The sequence below is a fragment of the Sinocyclocheilus rhinocerous genome, unplaced genomic scaffold, assembly GCF_001515625.1.
Source record: "Sinocyclocheilus rhinocerous isolate Xijiao unplaced genomic scaffold, SAMN03320098_v1.1 scaffold1616, whole genome shotgun sequence".
NCBI classification, from domain to species: Eukaryota; Metazoa; Chordata; class Actinopteri; order Cypriniformes; family Cyprinidae; genus Sinocyclocheilus; species Sinocyclocheilus rhinocerous.
This window is the reverse complement of record NW_015645077.1, coordinates 180,511-203,513: the sequence shown is the minus strand read 5'-3', so window position 1 is coordinate 203,513 and position 23,003 is coordinate 180,511. Positions and strand designations below refer to the sequence as shown.

Genomic DNA, 23,003 nt, shown 5'->3' with positions numbered 1-23,003 from the left:
AGCCATTCGGTACTCGCGCTCTCCAGAGGCGCGTGCGCTCACAGTCACATCCAAAGTGATGTTAATGTTAATTACATGTTAATTTAATGTTAATTTACAGTTTATTCAATTTCTGTAGCCTATTTAAAACACGTTCATAATTTAGAAAATGTAGTTAATACTTGCATCATTAATGATTTATTTTATCCACCCGCGACCCACCCGAAAATAATCAGAATGCATTTTTTTATTACCCGACCCACACGATCCGCGGATTATCCGCAGCGACCGCGGATATAACCGCCATCCGCGCATCACTAGTGTGTGTGTATGTATATTTATATATCAGGGTCGTTTCCTCCAAGTAGGCAAGGGAGGCCTACCCCAAATCATCACAGACTGTGGAAACGTAACACTGGACTTCAAGCAACTTGGGCTATGAGCTTCTCCACCCTTCCTCCAGACTCTAGGACCTTGGTTTCCAAATGAAATACAACTTCATTCATTAAGTCCTGTGATTTTTGGTTTCTTGGGTACAGGATTCTGTGTATATATACACAGAATCCTGTGTATATATACAAGATGGCGCCGCGGATGGCAGCCATGGTTTGTCGCTACTTGGTACTTGTACTTTTTTTGTTTGTTTGTCCTGTTTTAAGCAATTTTTTCCCGATCAGCTTTACTAGGAACGAACTCCTGGACATCAGAAATAGCACACCAAGCACAATAGCACAGAGTCCGGCTGTTGTTGTTTTGTAGGCAATCAACCCTGTGTGTGTGTATGTGTATATATATGAGTGTGCACTAAAGCTGATTATAGATTCCTTTGCATTCCCCGTCTGCCCTCAATGCTACTTTCTCCTTTTTAATAAAGGCCAGAGAGATAGTGCTATGCAAAGAGAAAGACACATGTCTATGCATGCCAAAAGCATTCTTCTCCAAGCTCCAAGCTCCCAGCGAGTCCCGCTGTCTCCCTGCTGACCCAAAGTGCATCTCTCTGCCTGGGCCTGACAGCCAACCCACAGCAACACACCCTTCAGATCCAGAACTAACTCATTCTGCACATCAGAGACACTCAAAGACCGGGCTTATAATGTGAGAGATCTAGTTTTATCATGCTGCGGCACTTGCTTGCAGATCAGACGGGGTGTAAAACTTATATTTATATTGCATTTAATTGGTGGAACAAGCAGATTAATTCCCAAAAAAATTTAGCAAGTCGTATTTCTGCATGAATAATCGAGAAGCCAAACATCAGGATATGCAAATAATGTCATCACTGATTGGTGCAACAGCTTGGAGCATATTCAAACTGTGTGAATTGCACTTAGCAACAAAAAAAATGTGATAACAACGGCAAAATGTGGAAAGCTTGACAGTGAAAACAGACCAAATGTACTGCTGCATCTAATTAAGAACTGTTATTGACTTTACACATGAATAATAAGTATATAAGAAGTTTGCATGTGAAGTAGATGAGAAGTCAACATACTGGAAACATTCATAAATATCATGAATGCATTGACTTCAATTTTCAGGAAAATTAAAATATAGCATACATTATAAAAAAATAGCCACATATTTTAAAACCAATTAAAATCAAGTACAATTTCACCTCATTTTCTAAAAGTGGCCCCCAAGTAATTAAGAGTATTCCTGCAGTACATTATCAGCTGGACTAAACAAAGACTGGCTTTAAACCATGTAAGGTCTAGATGTTAGGTTGGGGAATGGAAGAACATCAGCAAATATAATCATCAAATATAATTTTTTTCTGCTTCCACTACTAATGTCTCAACTCAATAGGGCTGTGTATCACCAGCAAAGTCACGATACGAATCACGATACACAGGCCACGATACGATACTTATCACGATACAGGACTGCACTGAATTTCACCTCAGCAGAATTTAGAAAAACAGCTGTTTATTAAACACTGCACACTATAGTGCCATTTCTAACTATTAACCTAGCACTTTTCTACTAAATTTTAAACGTTGTAAAATTTTAAACAAATTAAGCGTGGTCCACTGCTGCACACGTGCCACAATATCGATACAGGGCCAGCTGTATCGATACTCGTATCGACAAATCTCTGTGACGATACATTGTCGTATCGATATTTTGAACACAGCACTACAACTCAACAGTGCTCAAGTGACATAAGATGAACAGGGAATTCTGGAAACAGGTTTCTAAAAATAGTTTCTCTATGCAAATATGGAAGGGTCGTGTGGAATCTGATTGGTTCCATCATCTCAACACATCCATCAACACGTCCGTCCAATGAAACAACTGTGACTGTATCCTGCAGCTTGGAGATGTGGAAAAATAACTACACACACTCTCACGACGTCTAAATGCGAAACTGTTATGTCTGTCTGACACTTTTCAGAGAGAGACCATCTTCATCACCGCCTCCAAGATTCGGTTAATTGTGCCTCATAATAAAGCAATTAGGACGCAAAAGAAAATCAAACGACCTCTGTTTTACTGTCACCCGTCTTAACGCAAACTAATTATCTCCAAACACTCAGCAAAAGCTTCCGGCACTAGATGCACTGCAGACAGTTCATTATTACAGACAGACATGAAGACAGACAGACAGAAATATAAAACAATTAATAGACAGACAGGGTCAAATTTATCTATGTGACACGACAAATTACAGAAACCGACTGAACTGTAAGAGCCCCTCTGTTTAAAAACAGCACAGATGACAGATGGTGGAGCGTTTCTGCAGTGTGATTCTTCTCGCTCAGAGTTCAGAGTTTCGAAGGCCTGCAGTTCTAGATTTGGTGAGCGTGAACGAAACCCACGCACAGACAGAAAAAGTGTCCCGTCGTTACGGGCGGAGCAGCACAAGATTCAGGCTAACATCTTGAAACAAAATCTATGATCAAAACTGAGGTAAGCAGAGCTATTTACCTTTCCATAGTCGTCAAACTCAGTGAAGAGCTCCAAGTCGTCGTCTAAACTGTCTCCGAAAGTCTCCACAATCAGACCCACTCCATCGTCAAGAATCTCCTCTGTGAAACCACAATTCCTTTTTTTAATTTTCAGATAACTGCATTAAACCTTGCGATGTTTCTGGATGTTATATTAAAATGTTTTAGAGATTATCTGTGCATTTCTTTTAATATTTTGGATATCATAATGCATTCAGCTATCAATAAGAGTGTAAAGTTAAACACTTTTCTAAAACGTTTTTCTAAAAACTCCCTTAGAAAGACAGATATGTGAAAAATAATGTGTTTTTCGAACAACCTAGTATGAGAGCCTGTTCTAGTACACCCCAAAACAAAATCAAGACTTTGTAAAAGAGCATAATAGGACCCCTTTAACATGCACTAGTTAGCACAGTTAGCATTATAGCATCGTAAGTCACAAAAACACTCAAATAAATGGGTCAGCGGATCTCTGGCCTCCCCTCACCCTGACTCTGAGAGAAGATGTCCGTGTAGACGTTGTCCACAGCGTCTGAGCGTCTCGGTGGCAAGAAGCAGAGCTGCCGGCGGTCAACAGGGGGCAGTGTGTTAACGGTGAGAGAGAGAGAGACCTGAGCGAACGCCACCTTCATGTCAGCGAAGGTCAGAGTGCAGGCGTCCTTCCTGTTCAGCTGCAGAATCTCATCTCCTGCGTTCAGACCTGCAATAATTTAAATATGGTAATATTTCATGAATAATTAAGTAGTGAAATACTGCAATCATAGACTTCTTGAGACATGCAAAATGGATGAAATGGTTAAATACATAGAGCTTGCAAGCAATTAATAAAAACAAAGAGCAAAGGAAGAATTTCTGAAGTTTAACAAAGGACATAAAAAACTGTGAAGATCAAGAGTTAAATATACCATGACATAAAAAATTGACCCCTTTTTAATGACTTAAAACATGATTTTGGTCTTATTTTGCGTGATTCATTAATGCAAAAATAAATAAATAAATTTTGTTTCTCCTCCTTGATCCATAATGAATACAATTAAAAACAAAAACTGCAAAAATAATAATAATAAATACAAAAATAAAACTACTGAAATAAAATAAAAGCTAATATAATCTAAAATAAAAATTTGATTAAAAACTTGCTAATACTAAACGTAGAAATGTTGCATTGGCAATCAACTGAAATAAAATAAGCTAGAATAAGTGACTAAATTGAACAAGCTGAATTACTAAAACTCAATTTGAAATATGTCATATACGTAATACAATGTCCTGTCTTCATTGATGTGAAGGCCAGCAGCAAAATAAATAGATGCAATAAAAAAAGAGATTGTCTCTAGCTTTTCCATTCAGCCCTTCAGCTTGCGGGTTTGACCCAGTTCTCTGGGCGATGTGAAATGTCAGCAATAAGCCAGTCGGACCTGATCCTGCCACACTGATCACGCAGACATCACTCAGAGAGACGAGAGTCTTATTCGGCATGATGACAGTATCTGGATGTCAAGATAAGCTTGTTTTGATGGTCATTTAAATGGGCCATACTCTATATTTTTCCCTGAAATCCACTTATAATATTAGCTAATGTCTAGTGAAAAGAGTAAGAGAAATGTTGAATATAAATTTACTTAAAATTCATTCAATACTGTAAAACAGTTCAGTGCAAAGTGTTGTTGTTTATTTAGAACGCTTTAATCTCCAATGTTAGAATTAAATGGGCCAATTCTGCTACTGTACCTTTAAGGTTTCTGTGTGCAAAATGCCTGTAAATGCTCAACATAATCTTCAAAACGAGCAAGGAAAATCCTGTTTTGCATGATACGTCCGACTTTAATCGTCTCTCTGATTCCTTCTATCGTTTGTCATTATTCAGAGTTTAGAGGGGTTGAGAATAAATCTGCAATCTTTGGCTCTCAGAAACCCCATAGAGCTGACAACATGTTACATAACACCAGGAGCACAGCACAGATATCACAGCAATTACTTTACAGATGCTGAACAGACAGAGAGAGAGAGAGAAAGAAAAGAACAAACCAAGAGACAGGGGTGAAAAGAGAAAGAGAATGTAATTAGGAGGTGAAACGAGCTAATGAACCTTTAGCGAACGCTAATCCTCCAGCTCTCACGTCAGTGATATAGAGCTGCTGTACGCCGTCCTCTTCCACCACAGAGATAGAAAACCCTGTGAGAGACAGAGAGATGAAGTGATAGACATCCTAATCAAGTATAAACATGAAGCAAACCTCGAAAGGGTTTGAACCTACAACCTTTCAAGTACAAGGTCAGATTATTAAAGGGATCGTTCACCCAAAAATTTTAATTCTGTCATCATTTATTCTCCATCATGTCTTTTTAAACCCATCTGAATTTTTTGTTCTTCCATGGACCATAAAATAAATTATCGTAGAATTATTCATTTTTCACGGCACTGTCCCTTTAACTATCACCACCATTATATAGACATGTATTTGCATAAATTAGCATATTCTCTTCAGGATTTCCCACATGCAGTAATAAATAGTTGAATACAAAAATGCAAAAAATAAATAAAAATGCAAAAATAAAAGTAATAAATACAATCTTCTACGACTCAGTGTTGTTATTATTAACTAAAAGTATTAAAAATTGTTTTCGGTAACTGAATTAAAACTTAAATAAAAAATAAATATTAAACGAAAAACGTAAATTGAAAAAAAAAAAATTATTTTACCTTTTACAACTAATGGAAATACGGGAGTTGAAGTACTAAACTCATTAAATAAAATATAGATAAAGAGAAAACTAAAATATAAAAATGACAAAAGCACATAAAATAACTCAAATAACTCAAATGAACATGAAAATTGAAAAATAAAAGCTAATTCAAATCATTAATAAATACCATAAGAGTATATGAATAATACTAAAATAACATTGCTACAACTTATATCGACATTTTGTGATGTGGATGTAGAATCACCGAAAAGCAACTGTTTTCAGTAGTTAAAATTAATATAATCTGTCAACCAAAGTGTCCAAAAACATACAGTTTACTGAGATAAAACTAGTTGGATTCGGGTGGTCATGTGATCTCATTATGTCGTCCTGCATAAAATGACCATATAAGATAAAATAGCGTTTATTAAGCTACTACTGTGAGTGGACGTACTCACATATATGTAAACTTTTTATTGAAAGAATCATTTAAAAACTACTGGGAACACTTCCAGGCACCGTTGTAAAATTCCCAGTATAAATGTAAAACAGACATGATTTAATGAACATAACACATTTTTGGCTCTCACCATAGCCGATCATGCAGGACTCATCCCGATCAAACTGGATGACCTTCCTGATCTTACAGCACAGCTCGATTTCCTTATACAGCTGTGAAGAAGAGCACAGGACGTTATTCATTAATATTTCACTGAATGCGACTTTGATATTCCACATTCATAGAGCATAAACAACACACACATGGGACGGCATGAAAGGGCGAGAGTGACAGAATACAGATCACATTTCACAGGCGGAGAACTTTATGTTCCTGTTTGATCGACTGTGTCTGACCTGCACACTCAAAACATAATAAATGAAGACATAATAAATCCAGGATGATGGATGTAGAGAAGTGAAGCTTCAAAAGAATGAAGCAATTCCATAGCTTAAAATGGTCAATTTTAGGTCAAAAAAAGAAGAAATATTAAAGCGTGAAGGAGAGCGGAAGAGACAGGGTGTTTGGATGAAGTGTGATGTCCCAGCAGGATGAAAGTAATGAAAGAGCATCTAAGCAGCGGGTGCGAGAGCGAGTTTAACTCCAAACCTACCAGATCATAAATATCCTCCTCCGGTTTGGGGATATAAAACTGCACTTGGTTCTCAATGAGGAACTTAAGCCGCACGTAGTGTTTAGTGGGGTCCAGTTGGTGAGCCTGGAGAGATGAAAGCACACACATTTAATGGATGAAGAGCAATGCCAAGACATGTTACTGGGCTGTATCTTCTTCTCAGTGGGCCAGATGGACAGGAATCACACGCTAAAAGGCCCAAACGCTCATATCAGAGAGGATGCGGCACATTTTCAAGCGAATAAATTGCTTTATACAGGGTGCACACAAGCTTGAGACTTTAAAAACCCTCTGCGGGACACAGCATCTGAGTTTACAGCACCAGTGACCTTCAAACTGACATTCAGTTCCTTGAAGGCTGAAGCGACTCTCTGAATGTAAAAATCTGGCATCAGAAGAGAACGCTGAATGTTTCTTGCACTAGAAAGATCTTGGCTTTCCTGGCGTTACCTTGCAGATCGTTTCCAGCATGTCGAGGGCCGACTCTCCGGGTTGGATGATGGCTAACACAGGCTGGTCGTTTGGCAGCAGCACCCATGATGGAGTGAGGTGGTCTCTGGACCAGATGTCATGATCTGCGCTGGGTCTTGGCAGACCTTTCACTGGGGTCTTGGTGTCTTTCTGTAGTGTGATAAATGAAAGCACAGCGCAGCTGTGAACGAGGCCTTTAGAGATGCTATTAATCATGTTAAATGATGACCATCCTCATCTCATCATTTCTAAGAACTCATCGCCTATCTGAGGTGTACTGTATGCTAATAATTTCTAGCATAAAAAAAGATGTAATTGGAAAATCATAAAAGCATAATATATTATTTCTGCAGTATTTATTTTGTGCAGAGTATGCACATTTTCTGTATGCATAAAATACATTTACATACATGTGACAAAATGTACAGTATACAACTAGAGCATATTGTTCTGTATACCGTTTCCAACAATACAATGCGCTTAACTTCATATTTAAATTCCACTGTGATGATTGAACTGGAAGTAATATCAAAAATGATTTTTAAACATTTGAACGGACTGCCAAAAGTTACACTTTTACGCAAAATTGGATTAAAATTAGTGTTTTAATTTCAGTTTTTTTAAACACTATGACAGTATGTGACGATAATATAGCATACTATCATTGCATACTATTTTTTAAAGTATGCAGTATATATTACGCTACCATTCAAAAGTTTGGGGTCAGTAAGATTTTAATTTACTATTTTTTTAAAGAAATTAATTATTTTATTAATCAAGGATGCATTACATTGATCAAAAGTGGAAGTAAAGATATTTATAACGTTAAAAAGATTTATATTTCAAATAAATGCTGATCTTTTGAACCTTAACTTGCATCAAACATGCATCATGGGTTCCACAAAAATATGAAGCAGCAACTGTTTTCAACATTGATAATAATCAGAGATGTTTCTTGAGCAGCAAATCAGCATATTAGAATGATTTCTGAAGATCATGTGACACTGAAGACTGGAGTAATGATGCTGAAAATTCAGCTTTGATCACAGAAATAAATTATATGGTGAGCAGAAGAGACTTCTCAGAAACATTAAGAAATCTTACCGACCCAAAACTTTTTCAGCCATTAAACATGGATAAAAATGCACTGTAGTCTCCCATTCCACCATCTTTCTTTCTCTGCTTATGATGGAGTGAGTGAATCAGAACATCAACACTTTTATCTGCACCCCAGGTCAGTGGATTATAGCACCACCACCTCTACTGTTGCTACACCACGAATGCCTCCGCCAACCTCCGCCAACACCAGTGATGAATATACGCCCACATCTCTGCCAACCCTCTCCAGAGATCTGGCCCAGAGCGCATCTCTCTGAACAGGGCAATTTTGATTTGGAGCAGTGGGCTCACATAGTATTTTGTGTGTTTTTGCCACTTTTATAGATGTAGTGTAGTATTGAGAGATGCATGTTTCTTACCGTCGTCTCACAAGAAGAACCCTCAAACATGCCTTCTAGAGGACTTTTAACTTGGTCATCTCCTTCTGCAAAAACCTGTTTAAAAAGATCATCTAACATTCAGCAGTCACCCATCAAAACCAAAACACGAAAACCAACTGTATGTGTTTTCTGTAGCATTCATTTCATCTGCTTGTTGAAAAAAGTGCTGTTGACCATCTCATATTGTCTTTGTCCTTTGCTTGAGATGCTGGTTTGTCTTAACCAGCAAGATTTGCTGGTCAACCAGCACCACCAGCATGCAAATGAATGTGCATTTTATTTTTTAAGCAGGGCCGGTTGATCTGTGCATATGCATGTTTATGTGTTCTGGAAGAAAACACCAAGTGTGAATTAAGTGTGTGTGTAGTTTACCTGGCTGATGCTGGGATGACCTTTACTCTTTCTCTTGGAGTGGGTGTCCAGACCCCATAGTGAGGAGAAGCGACTCTTGCGTTTGCTGGTGGAGCGCGACATCGCCTGTGTCCTACGCCTCACGCCACTCTCAGTGCGAGCCGCCACCTACAGACACAAAACAGCCGCATGAGGTACGGGGACAACATTCATACTGTGTGTCTCAGCGATCAAACTGACTAGACTGCTCCTAGCAGGAGTCTGAGATATGAACACAGCTGCTTGGTACAACCCCTTCTCATTGATTCAGTCACACTGATGTTCAGCCGTGAGCTTCATAAGCAAAGGTGTTCAAGTATCTGGGTATAAATGGGTCATTAGCTGGTCTAGCTGGTCATGAGCTAGTATAAATGGGTTATTAGCTGGTCTAAATGGGCCATTACAGGTGCAAGCTGGTTTTTAACTAGTCTAAATAGGTAATAAGATTTTCTAAAACTGCTCACTAGCTGGTCTAAATGGGCTATTAGCTGGTCTAGCTGGTCATGAGCTAGTCTAAATGGGTCATTAGGTGGTCTAAACTGGTCATGATGTGGTCTGAACTGGTCGTTAGCTAGTCTAAACAGGTCATAAGCTGGTCTAAACTTGTCATTAGCTGATCTAAATGGTCATTAGCGGGTCATTAGCTAGTCTACGCTGGTCATTAGCTGGTCTAAACTGGTTGTTAGCTTGTGTAAATGAGTAATTTACTAAACTTAACGGGTCATGAGGTGGTCTAAACTTGTCATTAGCTGATCTAAATGGCTCATTAGTTTGTCTAAACTGGTCATGAGCTGGTCTACACTGGTTGTTAGCCTGTCTAAATGAGTCACTTACTAAACTAAACTGGTCATGAGGTGGTCTGAAATGGTCCTTAGCTGGTCTAAATGCGTCATGAGCTAGTCTAAACTGTCTGTTAGCTGGTGTAAATGGATCATTAGCTTGTCTAAACTGGTCATGAGCTGGTCTAAACTTGTCATTAGCTGATCTAAATGGTCATTAGCGGGTCTAAATGGGTCATTAGCTAGTCTATATTAGTCATTAGCTGGTCTAAACTGGTGGTTAGCTTGTCTAAATGAGTCATTTACTAAACTAAACTTCTCATGAGGTGGTCTGAAATGGTCCTTAGTTGGTCTAAATGCATCATGAGCTAGTCTAAACTGTCTGTTAGCTGGTCTAAATGGGTCATTATGTGTTCTAAACTGGTCATGAGATGGTCTAAACTGCTTGTTAGCTGGTCTAAATGCATCTTTAGCTAGTCTAAACTATTCATTAGCAGAGTAAGCTAGATGAAAGCTAGTCTAAACTGGTCATTAGCTGGGATAAACTGGTCACGAGTTGGTCTAAACTGGTAGCTGGTTTGTTGTTGGTTTTTGCATGCTTGCACCAGCTAATGATTAGCTAGAAACTAGCTGCCATGTTCCAAAATTCAGCTGCTTTTCCTGATTTTTAGTTGAAAAGCCAATGTCCTGATCAGAACTGCATGAGATTTTTTCCCTCAGCAAACACAAAGCTCACAAACACAGATTGTTATTAATGGTGACTGTGTAATCAAGGCATTTCTGGAGTTCTCCTGTATTTAAATCCCTAATAAAATAAGAAAGCAGAAGCATGTGCGTTTGCTGAATAAAAACAGCCCTGAAAAGACAAATACCCATCACACCATTTTCAAAGTTTCTCCATAAACTGCATTCAGTCTTGTCACAATTGTTCTTGCTCTTACGTTCTCAAAAGAAATGTCAGAGGATGGATTTCATCCATCACAGCTCTTTCATTCTTTTTTCAGCAAAAACAGTTGGTAGATGTGACTTTCCCTACCAAAATCGAATAAACACTTATTCATTCATAAATGAGCAGCAGACACACAAAAATAACTTGCTTCCTGTGGTCACTCGGGTCCGGATGAATTTTAAAGGTTAGTGAAGTGTTTGGCGAGTTCTTTTGAGTGTCATTCAAAAATTATACACGCTCGTTGTGTTGAACGCACTGTGGCATTTCTGAGTCTCCTAATGGAGAAAAGCACTCCGGCTGCATCAAAAACCCTCTCCACTGCTCTGAACCAAGCCATTATTCGTGAAGAACAGCACACGGGCCAACAGCACTTCATTTGGACCCAACACTTATCCTCTCTCTCCATCCTCTCAGAATGTGAATACTGAAGAGCATCCCCACCCCCTCCACCCAAAAAAATTCATCCAAGCTGCATAGACAAAAATAAAATCTCCCTGTATCCCGGTGTCCTCCAGCTCCTACACAGAACGCCAGAGCTGGAGGCGAATCTGAGGATGGATGGTATTGATCAGCCGGAGCCGTGGCCCACATCCAAGGCAAAACACACCGACCAACCCTTCAACTACTGTTTCCTTTTATGCCAAAATCCATTACCCATGTACACCAGCACTGACGGGTGGGAAGGAAGCAGGTTAATACATGCATTCTGGGTAAAAATAGAGCGATACTGATGCTCTTGATGTAGGTTTCTAAGCAATGCTTCTGTTTGAAATATGTTAGATACCAAACATTTGAAAACTTATAAGTCGAAGTAAGTTCCCTTAATGACACCAGGGAGTTGTTTTCTATGTCTACTTGAAAGGAGAAAGACTGAAATCTCTAAAAATGTCATATATATATATATATTAAATGCAATATATGTCTTAATATATAATAACATAATACATATGAAGTCATTTTTAATATCTAGAAAAAAAAAATTATATCTACCTATTTACCTATATAGAAATATCTATATCTATACATAGGAACAAATTGATTGAATAAATTATGGAAAACTGAGGGATAATTACCAGTGCATGGAAGGAAGAGACTGAAAAAATGCCCAGTCGGCCCATGGCCAGTTTGGTGGGACGGGAGGCGAAGGCCAGCAGGCGTTTGGGGTTGGGAAGCTCGCCGCCCTGCAGGCTGGACAGGTAACAGCGGAAACGGAATAGATCCATGTGGAACTGCTCTAAATTCTGCTCCCACAGGAAAATCTGTGAGGAAAAGAGAGAAAGTTATCGTTAGAACATGGTTTACAGCAGGCCAGCGGCATGTAAGAGTTGTCAAAATGATCATTCTCTCGAAAAACAAGGTCATTACATTACATTTAGCCTTAAAGGACCATCTCTAGATATCTAGAAGCTTCCGTGCCTTGTGTTTGGTCTGGTTTGATCTAATAAAATGGTGTTTGGAGGGCAGTGGAGTGGGTTTATACACCAGTGGATTTATACTCCTCCCAGCCACTTTTTTTTTTGGAAGACGCGGCGGAGGGGGCAGCGGTCCAGGCAACACACAAAGTAGCAAACAACAGCGCCACACATTCCACTGGCAGAGAGGTCTGGGACTCCCTAGGAACTCGGCCCTGCTGCCATTCACCAGGGCACAATGTGTGACCCGACGCTGCCAAAATTAAATACCCACAGGCACCCGCTAACCCTCCTCCTGATGGGCCGCGGGCCATTCGGAGCTCTGTGTCTTGCGTAAACATCCATTGAGTGGAACGTGAACTTTTGCAGCAAGTGTATGGAGCAAATCAATGTTCTGTCAACATTATGACAGCATCATGATGAAAATCAGCAGTAATACAGCGGATTCGGAGGATGTTTGTGCCGTAACGCTTTATGATATTGATACAATAATTATGGAAAACAAAACAGCACTGACAGACTCTTCAACACTTTTTGTCCTAACCAGAGGCAAGCAACAATAATTTTGAACATTAAAGGGACAGTTCACCCAAAAATTTAACTTCTGTTATAATTTACTCACCCTCAAGTTGTTCTAAACCTGTATGAGTTTCTTTCTTCTGTTTAAGACATAAGATATTTTGAAGAATGTTGGTAACCAAATAGTTTCCGATAGCCATTCACTTCCATAGTATTTTTTCATACTGTGGAGGTCAATGGCTACCATCAACTGATGGGTTACCAACATTTTGGGGTGAACTATCCCTTTAAAACATTTCTTCTGTCAATAGCTTCTGTTCTCATCATGTTGTGCTAGTTAGTCCCGCCCACAAATCTCACTGGTCCAAAACCCTACTCCAAATTATTGTATATTACATAAGATATACAGAATATACAAAAGATATTTCAAAGATTTACTTTTCAAATGTCTATTTCAAATAAATGCCATTCTTTTGAACTTTCTATTCATACAAAAAAAAAACTGTTTTGAACATGGATCATAAGAAATGTTAAAGAATGATGTTAAAGCTGAAGACTGTAATAATGGCTGCTGAAAATTCAGGAATAAATTATATTTTAAAATATATTTAAATAGAAAACACTTATTTTAAATGGTAATTATATTTCACAATATTACTGTTTTTACTGCATTTTTTTATTATAAAATCAAAAATTATTATAATAAATGAAGCCTTGGTGAGCATAAGAGACTTTCTTCAAAAAATTACAAAAAACTTACTGAGCCTGAACTTTTGAATGGTAGAGTACATTGCAAACTTTTTCAGGTACTAAAGCTTTTTTTTTTTTAATTTTAAACAGATTTTTAAAAATATTTTTAAATGTTTTATATTACATGTTTATATTTTATTTTATAATTTTATCAATATTTTATCACTTTTTTATTGAGGATAAATTACTGAGCGCACCTCAACATCAAATATGTTCTGAGAGATTCTGTAGGATTGTGGGTAATTCGGACCCAAACATGGTAAATCAATCAATAACCTGCTCCAGAATGGTCTTCCTCTTCTTGGCGTCGGTGACAGCGGAGAGCTGCATGTCTCCCATTTTCTTCATCTTCTCATCCATGTCGATCTTCTGCTCCAGCTTTCGGATCTCGGCCCGCAGCAGACGCACCGTGTCTTCGCGGTGGTGTTGCCGAGCGACGGCCGCGGCGCAGGCCGAGTGGATGGCCGTGATCCAGTTCTCAAGCTCAGTCTGGCTGCAGGTCTACAGAAAGAGGTCAAAGGTTAAATAGCATATTAACACACTACTCTATTTTTTTCTATGTAAACTGCATGGTGAGAAAATTCTCTATATGCATGAAATATGTGGTATTTCAGCTGGTATACCATGGCATCCCACAATGCAATGCACTCTGCAGTTTGACTTTGCAGATTGACACATAACTAGGGCAACCATAAGTCTTATTTTTCCCAGATATGTCCTGGCTAGGATTTCTAAACAGCCTAAAATGTCTTGTTTCCTATTGTTTTCATACTTGCTGATGGTAATGACTGAAAACTAGCTTGACCAATAGCGTGCAGGCATTGTACATAATTGACCAATCGTGGTGTTTGAGAAGGCGGGATCTACAGAGATCGGTCAAAGCAATGCAAATGCGCGTGCATATAATGCATAAGGACAGTAGAGAGCACGTCAATAGCAAAACAAAGCCAAAACCCGGACATTTTAGGCAACTTATAAATCCCAGCCAGTGACAGTTATCTGTGAGTTTTGATCAGTTCTGCTTAAAGTTAGCAAATTAGGATAAAACATTTTTATTGTTAATAAATAAATGCGCCACATAATTTGTTGGGGCTTGACAACAAAGTAGCACACTACTGTTAATTGTGACATATTGCATACTGTAAAAAATGGCATTTACATTTATGCATTTAGCAGATGCTTTTATCCAAAGCAAAACAAAAACAAAAGCAATTTGTCAAAGATCCAACAATTATCATAATATACAATGGCAGGTTTATTAGACAACTAGACTAGGAAAACATAGTATGCAGTAAACAGTTTATATGGTGCAGTATGCACTAAGTGTGCTACTATTCTGAACATATCAGTGAGTCAGACGTTTATATGTGAAACTCAGTCTGTTACATTATCTGTTCAGTATCAGTATATGAAGAGGGTTTGCACTGGATGGTCAGTTACCTGAAAAAGGAAGGAGTCTCCGAGCGAGTTACTCAGGCAGAAGACGAAATCTTTTTTGGGGTGTTCTGGGACGGCCTGGACGATGCTGTTCTCGGCCCACACGGCATGTTTAGGGACGCTGTTGTGATCAATGCCTGACCGGCCATCCGTCTCGTAGAAAAACAGAGTGCATCCTGGTAGAACAAATTAGGACATTCACTCAAGAATCAGAAATTCAAAGTTGTTCACGTGAGTTCAATTAACACTACAGATCGTCTCTCAGTCGCTGTTTCCAAGGGAACGAGAGCAGGATATCCAATAGATTGGAGTTATGCGGCTTTATTGATTGAACTCTGCTCTCCAGTGGCCAAAATAAGAAATGCAGCGCTGCTTTCTTAAACAGAATCCAATATAATGCGCACACACTTATTGGATTGTTTTTTCAGCTTTGATTTAGCTGTTTTCAGTGTTGGCAAAGATACAGAGCTTTCTAACATGTCTTACACTATCTGTATCCAGTTATGAGGAACTTATATACAGTACATACACTATCGTTTGGGGCAAGTAAGATTATTTTTGAAAGAAATGAATAATTTTATTCAGCAAGAACACATTAAATTGTCAGTAAAGACTTGTTTTTTTGTTTTTTTTTGAGAAATGGGTATGGTAAAATAAATATGGGAAATGTGTTTAGTCACTTAGTAGCTAAAAACATCTAATTTGCCAGAATATTTAACAAACAAGCGTGTCAGAGTTAACATGGTGAATGATGGGCGTTCAATTCTCAAGAGCTTTTTCTGGACTTACCCATATAACAGCACACAACAAACATAATCCTCCTCTTCTCTTACAAACCTTTTCACAGGAAGTTGTAAAACCTGTTTATGGTGTCAGGTAACCGCTCGCATCTCTTTCAGAAACACCACACACACACCTTTGAGGGACACCCAGTAGCTCTTCCACTTGCGGCGAGGCGCGAGCTCCACCTTCTTGTTCTTTTTATGCACCAGGAAGTTTTTGACGGCGAGGCGTCCGGCTTTGCGCACGGTTCCCTGCACGGCGGCCACGTTCAGCAGAGGGTCGGTGTGGTAAGCGGAGCTCAGCGTCACGCTGCTCTGCTCGTCGCTGAACGCTGAGCTTCTCTCCTCGGGAACCTCCGCCGGACTCACGCTCTGCTCCAGCTCCTGACGGAAGTTCTCATAGACGCCCTGGTCAGACACACACAGGTCCAGGACGATTATTATCACCGAACAGATGCTAAACTATGTCACAAACTTACAAATAACATACAAATCGTTGGTCATAGTTTGTTCTTAATGACAACATAAAAAAGTACCTTATTTAATTATTAATTAAAGTCTCTGGTCTCTTATTGCACATCATTTACCTAATATTTTATTAAATAATATTAATAAATAATAAAAAAAAATCTATCAAAATAGTAATAGTGTTTTGTGCCTCTGGTGTTTTATTTATTTGGATATGTTATTTATTTGACTCCCTCTTTGTTTGTATCTCTAACATAACTTTGTAAGCGACCTCTGTATATTACTTTCAGCCCTTGGTATGTACAGGTGCATCTCAATAAATTAGAATGTCGTGGAAAAGTTCATTTATTTCAGTAATTCAACTCAAATTGTGAAACTCGTGTATTAAATAAATTCAATGCACACAGACTGAAGTAGTTTAAGTCTTTGGTTCTTTTAATTGTGATGATTTTGGCTCACATTTAACAAAAACCAATAAAATAAAACCAATAAAAAAAACATTTTTAGTGAATAGTTGGCCTTCTGGAAAGTATGTTCATTTACTGTACATGTACTCAATAAATGTGAGCCAAAATCATCACAATTAAAAGAACCAAAGACTTAAACTACTTCAGTCTGTTTGCTGAAATTAAATTTAATAAACTAGTTTCACAATTTGTTTGAGTTGAATTACTGAAATGAACTTTTCCACGACATTCTAATTTATTGAGATGCACCTGTATATTGTGCTGTGATGTTGATGTTTATTTGGTTCTGTTCCTTAAACCTGTCTCTGTCTCTGACCTTGGGTGTTGGAAAGGCACTATATAAATAAAAATTATTATTATTATTATTATTTATTTCTAGATAGATAGATAGATAGATAGAACTGCAAGATGTTTAAGAGGCACCGAACAGGCCAGACTTTTTCTATTAGCATTTTCTGCACTATTTTATGGGGAATGGATATAACAAAATAAACCAAAAAAAGTTATAAATAAATAATAAATACATACATACATAAATAACGCCAAGATGTGTCAGAGGCCAGACAGATTTTTAAAATCACTTTCTGCACTATTTTTTTGGGAATGGATATGGTAAAAATAAATATGGAAAATTCTAAATAAATAATGCAGTGATTCAAATTTTTTTATTAGCATATATTTTATTTAAATGAATATTAATTATCTGATGGAACGTTGGCTATAGTGAACATCATGTCACAATATTTCATTAAAATGTAAAAGCGTTTGGCACCTCTGAAAAATCTTGGTGTTTTTAATTTATTAAAAAATTATTAAAAAACATGAAAATATTTTACTTTATATATATATATATATATATATATAAAAAATTTATTTACATATATTTTGGTTTAATGAACATTACTCATTTGATGGAACGTTTACCCCTTGATGTTGTCACATTCATGCACTGATGTTGCATCTATCTGATGTTAATGTGTTTCTACTGATGTCTGGATGGAACATATCATGAAACAGGAACCGGGGAACCAGCACTAATAAATAAATCACACTGCCCACCTGTGTGTCATCTGAGGGTCCCGCTCCAGCCCCGCTGCTGCTCCCACTGTCGCTCCCGGCGAAGGCGCCCCCTGCTGACGTGGAGTAAGCAGAGAAAGACGCAGACATGGTCTTATAGCGTCGAGCGTGGTGCTGAGACGCCTCTCTGTCCCCCGTCAGCCCATCGATACCACTGTCCTCATAATCACTGCCATCTCCCGCCGTGACATCCTTAATACCAAATAAATACATGAATAAATGTATATTTATATTGGCTAATTTACCATGATTATTTGTGATGATGGGATAATGATTTAATTTACACAATTTTATAGGTATACATTTAAATGTAACAGAGTAAATTAGAGTAATTTCTAGCCAAAGAAACAGTTTTGAACTGAACAACTGAGCATAAAAAGACTAAATGGTTTTATATTAACTATAGAAATTTTAGAAAAAAAAAAATATATAAAAAATGAATTAATAAGAAAATATTTTAATTTAAATTTTTTTTAACTTGTTTTTTTCAGGCCTGGTAATCCCACTTTTCAAATTTCCTTAAGTTTCCAGGTTTTTCAGGGCCGTGGAAACACTGTATATATATAAAAGTATTAAATGACAGCAAGTAAATGTACATAAAATTATCAAATATAGGCCCAGTGTGAATAATAATATGTGAAGTAATTTTGGAGTAAAATCAGTGAATTTTAAAATGGAGTAAAAAAGAGCCAGAACCAAAAATGAACATGTAATGAGTTCTGTGAATACCAGATTGTATGAAAAGACATGACATGTATCTAAATTTACTCAAAAAATATTTGTTTTCTAATTAATTAGCCTAGGACATTGGTTTTAACATGACTTACTTTACCTAAAGCTAAGCAACAAAACCAATCACAGTTCCTGGATGTTCTTTCTCAGCAACTAAACGTGAGCCTTGTGATTTCGACAGACTCAAAAGATAAAGACTCAGTTTTCCACTCTAACAAACGTGGCTCTTCTCCAACACATCTTCAGTCCTCCTACCTGTTGGCCGGAGTGCGTGGTGTCTTCAGAAGCAGATGACGAGCTGCAGGTTGTGAAGTGAACATTTTACAGAAGTTGACACAGGTCTGCCTGAGAGACCACAGCGCTGTCTGAACTCTGTGTGTCGAGTTATAGCGCAGTAAAGTTGACTGTACAATACCACTCTGTACTGCTGCTGGGGAATGATGGGATATTACCCACCAAACCCGGCATCTAGCGGGAGTCACATGACTGGACTGTGCGGCCCGGCATGCCATTCATCTTCACCGATGGAGCCTCACAGAGAGGCAGTGTCACACGGTGATTTCATCTTTTTCTTTCTAGCTGTAGCAAACACCTACATACAACTGAAACACTTTCTTGCACACACATATTTAAGCAAGAAATATAGTGAAAAATAAACCCGCATATCTAGAGCTCAACTCTCTCTACCTTTCCTCCTCGTTCACTCTCTCTCAATCACGTTCCTGTCAGTTACAGCTCATTAGCATGACAAAAGAAGCGAGCTGTTCTCACAGAAGTCTGACTCCAGGATCTGGATCATCCGAGAGAGAGCAGGAAAAAACAGCCACCACCATATGGACAGTGTGACAGAGCCACAATGCACTAGGACTGTCAACACACGTCATAGAGAATGAGAGTTACTGTGGTGGTACTATGGTATAGTGATGTCAATGCTATGGTACTTTAATGTAGCATGGTATTAACAAAGTACTTAAAAATGTCCTTAAAATATGCTACCTTGGTGCATGTGCAACTTACCATGGTAGTATAATGGTATAAAAAAACTATTTACACCAACAGTTGACTGGGATGAGCTTCTAGTGAAGTTATAATGCTGTCCAATGGGAAACTGGAGTCTGTGTGAACTCACACACAAATGAGTCATTCATATGTTCAGTCTCTCTACATGAGGAGATTCAGAGGATTCTGGGGGATTAACCGCAGTCAACATTCACTGCAAGACTGAAATTCCCTGGTGTACACCTACACTAACACAACATTACACTCACATTATTACTGCACACCTACAGGCGTTCACACTGACACTCAAAGACTCCAATCATTCAAACAAAGCCATTCACTTTCAATGAGAGCGGCTGATCTGAAACAACACGAGACGCTTCAAAGCTGTACAGTTCACTACCAACTTGATCATTGACAGAATGATTACATTTAGCACTCTTAGGGAAATATGAAAATATTTTGTAATTATCATTTAAATCTGACTCATTTTCAAATTATTTGACGTAAATAAACATCTCAGGAAAATGTTTATGAAAATGTTTCCAAGTTATTACTCCCATTATAACACTTCTTTTTTCATTATGGTTTGCCCCAAGAACACATTAATATCCAAATCAGATGCAATGTATGGATACATTTTATAGAATGGGAATACCAATTTATGGACATTTTACGCACATATTGCATAAAGTAAAATAGTCTATCAAATCATTCAGTTATATCTTTCATAACATAATCATCTTTGTACAAAGTTTGGTTAAAAATAGCCTGAAACCTAAAAAATAAAATAAAAAATAAATCATTGTTTTTGTCTACACACATGCCTTTTCATGTCTATTTCTTTTTTTTTTGAATAACAGTCCTGGCGTCCGCTACAAAGAACACAGAATAAAATATGAATAAAATGTTTTTTCAAAAATGTTTTTCTCCATTTGTTTCTTATGCTCCAACCAATATAATGACATAAAAAAACATTAATTATAAAATATGACTGACTCTGAATATAATGGACTGTGATATGATGTCATTTATATTTTATATTTTTATAGATAGAACATTGAAAACAAATAATTCTAAAACAGAATGGTAATTATAGTTTAGATTGTTATAGGTATGGCACAGATGAAGGGTTGAAACTGAAAACATTTTGCACTTGGCACTTTCTTTGCACTTTTTTTGTGGCCTCTATGGAAAAAATCCACACAAGCTTTTGCCTAAATTTTTGTATGCAGATCCTTTTTTCTTGTTTTGCATTTGGTTTGGATCTACACACCCGGACACTTTGTCTACATTTTTACATGGACTGTGTTTGGTGCTACTCTATTCGTCACACATTACTGATATTTTTTATAAATAAAATATAAAAAAAGCAAACAATTATAAAAATATAATGGTATTTATATTATATATTTTTATTAATAGAATATTTTAAAAAATCTAAAATACGATGATAGGCACTTTCTTTGCACTTTTTTTGTGGCCTCTATGGAAAAAATCCACACAAGCTTTTGCCTAAATTTTTGTATGCAGATCCTTTTTTCTTGTTTTGCATTTGGTTTGGATCTACACACCCGGACACTTTGTCTACATTTTTACATGGACTGTGTTTGGTGCTACTCTATTCGTCACACATTACTGATATTTTTTATAAATAAAATATAAAAAAAGCAAACAATTATAAAAATATAATGGTATTTATATTATATATTTTTATTAATAGAATATTTAAAAAAATCTAAAATATGATGATATTTATATTTTATACATAAAATATAAAAAAAACAAAGTAATTATAAAAACATAATAGCATTTCTATTTAATACTTTTTAGATTAAATATAAAAAAACTAAATAAATACAAAAATATAATGGTATTTATAAATGTTGCAAAATATAACACGATTACAGCTAATCAGAATTTATTTGGTGTTTAATACTGGAGTAGTGACCAATAAGATTTCACTGTGGGCGGGGCTACCCAATCAAAACTCACCTGTATGGTTTGTGCCCGCCTCCCTTGCATAACTCCTTGATGATTGGTTGGTCCCTCTGACAGACAGTGAGACCGGCGGCAGGGCAGTGTATACGCGCCATAGGCGGCTCCGTCGTCCTCACAGGGCGAGATTATTTTATCCTCATCACCTTCTCTGCTTGTGGCACCGCCCTTGTGCCATTTGGCATAGCGTCCGTGCGTGGGCCTGCAGGCGGGGCTCTTCGGTCCGTAGAGCTCGTCTAAAGAATTGGCACGGTTTGAGTCCAGCAGCTCCTGAACGGACGACTGCAAACTGGCTTCGCAGGTGTCCGGCGTGTCTCCGATCTCCTCCGTGCTGGTCAGGTGCTCCTGGCTCAGGTCGGATAAGGACACCTCCAGCGAGCCCTCCCTCCACATATCCGCAGACTTAGAGCGTTTCTTTTTAAAGCTAGATGCCTCTTGGGAGCCGTCCTGTGTGCGCTGGACGTGGGACTTGTCCTCTGGCGGTTCGGCGTCGTCCTGCATGGCCTGTTTGGCGGTGTGGGTCGCGGCGGGCGAATGGGCCGGATGGCTGTGGAAGGACATGGGTCTGAGATTCATGGCCACGCGGTCCACCCATATGGGGCTGCTGAAGTCGGGCAGCATGTCCGAGTCGTTGAAGGGCTCCAGGCCGTGGTCGGCCAGCGACTGCGGGATGCTGGGAGTGCTGCTGGAGCGCGTGCTGGTCTCGGAGTTGCGATGCTCCGGTTTTCCAGACGGCGTACGGCGGGAACAGTACGTCTGCTTGCTGGACAGGCGGAGCGAGCGGGACATGTGTTTACGGGAGAGGTGGCGCCGGCCGTCTCCATAGTAACCATGGCCGCTGCTATGACTTTCTGTGTTACCCATGGCTCAGTATCTGCAGCAGACAGAAAAAACACAGAGATCATGCAACTAAATATAACTGATCCATAAAGTGTTTTCCACTGCGTTATCATTTATGTATTAATTTATTCTTTTTTAACACCATGTCACTAGCACGGCACGTGAATAACTTAAGTCATACAATTAACAAAAACTATGGACATTTAAGATTAATCCAAGATCAAAATTCTAAAATACTAAATGACAGTTAAATATATATTGTACAGTAGAGTCTGATTAAAGAACGAATGAGCCCTATATACTCGCTGGTTCATTTTAGTGCATTTTATGACAACGTGCAGTTAAAGATAAATATTATAAGGTTTATAAGTATTATTTTATAAAACAATACTTAAGAATAAATGAAAATTTGAATGAAATAAGTTGACACTTAAATATGTTAACACAAATCTATTATTAAGGTCAGTTGTTGACTGCATTTATGCTTCTGAAAAGTCAATATAAAAAAGAAAAACATTTATGCATTAACTGTTTAAATGTATTAATTATTGAAATTATTATTGAAATTGTATCATATTATTTAATATATTATATATATATTTAATTTCAATAATTAAATAATTTAATACATTTTAATATATTTTTATGTATCCTATACATATAATTTTTTAAAATATATTTTTCAA

The 23,003-nt window shown here is 37.8% G+C and overlaps 1 protein-coding gene across 6 annotated transcripts in view; it reads right to left on the bottom strand.

Moving 5' to 3' along the window:
* Window positions 1–23,003, bottom strand: part of LOC107705640 (T-lymphoma invasion and metastasis-inducing protein 1-like) — an 81,614-nt gene that overhangs the window by 23,555 nt on the left and 35,056 nt on the right. For all 6 annotated transcript variants that reach the window (XM_016509032.1, XM_016509030.1, XM_016509031.1 and 3 more), the window contains exons 3-16: window positions 21,475–22,351; window positions 17,731–17,940; window positions 15,871–16,144; window positions 14,958–15,130; window positions 13,794–14,018; window positions 11,910–12,095; window positions 9,091–9,237; window positions 8,698–8,772; window positions 7,199–7,369; window positions 6,728–6,832; window positions 6,206–6,287; window positions 5,017–5,103; window positions 3,415–3,627; window positions 2,908–3,008 (exon numbers count right to left, since the gene is read on the bottom strand). In XM_016509032.1, coding sequence (XP_016364518.1) covers window positions 2,908–3,008; window positions 3,415–3,627; window positions 5,017–5,103; window positions 6,206–6,287; window positions 6,728–6,832; window positions 7,199–7,369; window positions 8,698–8,772; window positions 9,091–9,237; window positions 11,910–12,095; window positions 13,794–14,018; window positions 14,958–15,130; window positions 15,871–16,144; window positions 17,731–17,940; window positions 21,475–22,341 — 2,916 coding nt within the window. In that variant the 5' untranslated portion in view covers window positions 22,342–22,351. The remainder of the gene's footprint in view (window positions 1–2,907; window positions 3,009–3,414; window positions 3,628–5,016; window positions 5,104–6,205; window positions 6,288–6,727; window positions 6,833–7,198; window positions 7,370–8,697; window positions 8,773–9,090; window positions 9,238–11,909; window positions 12,096–13,793; window positions 14,019–14,957; window positions 15,131–15,870; window positions 16,145–17,730; window positions 17,941–21,474; window positions 22,352–23,003) is intronic.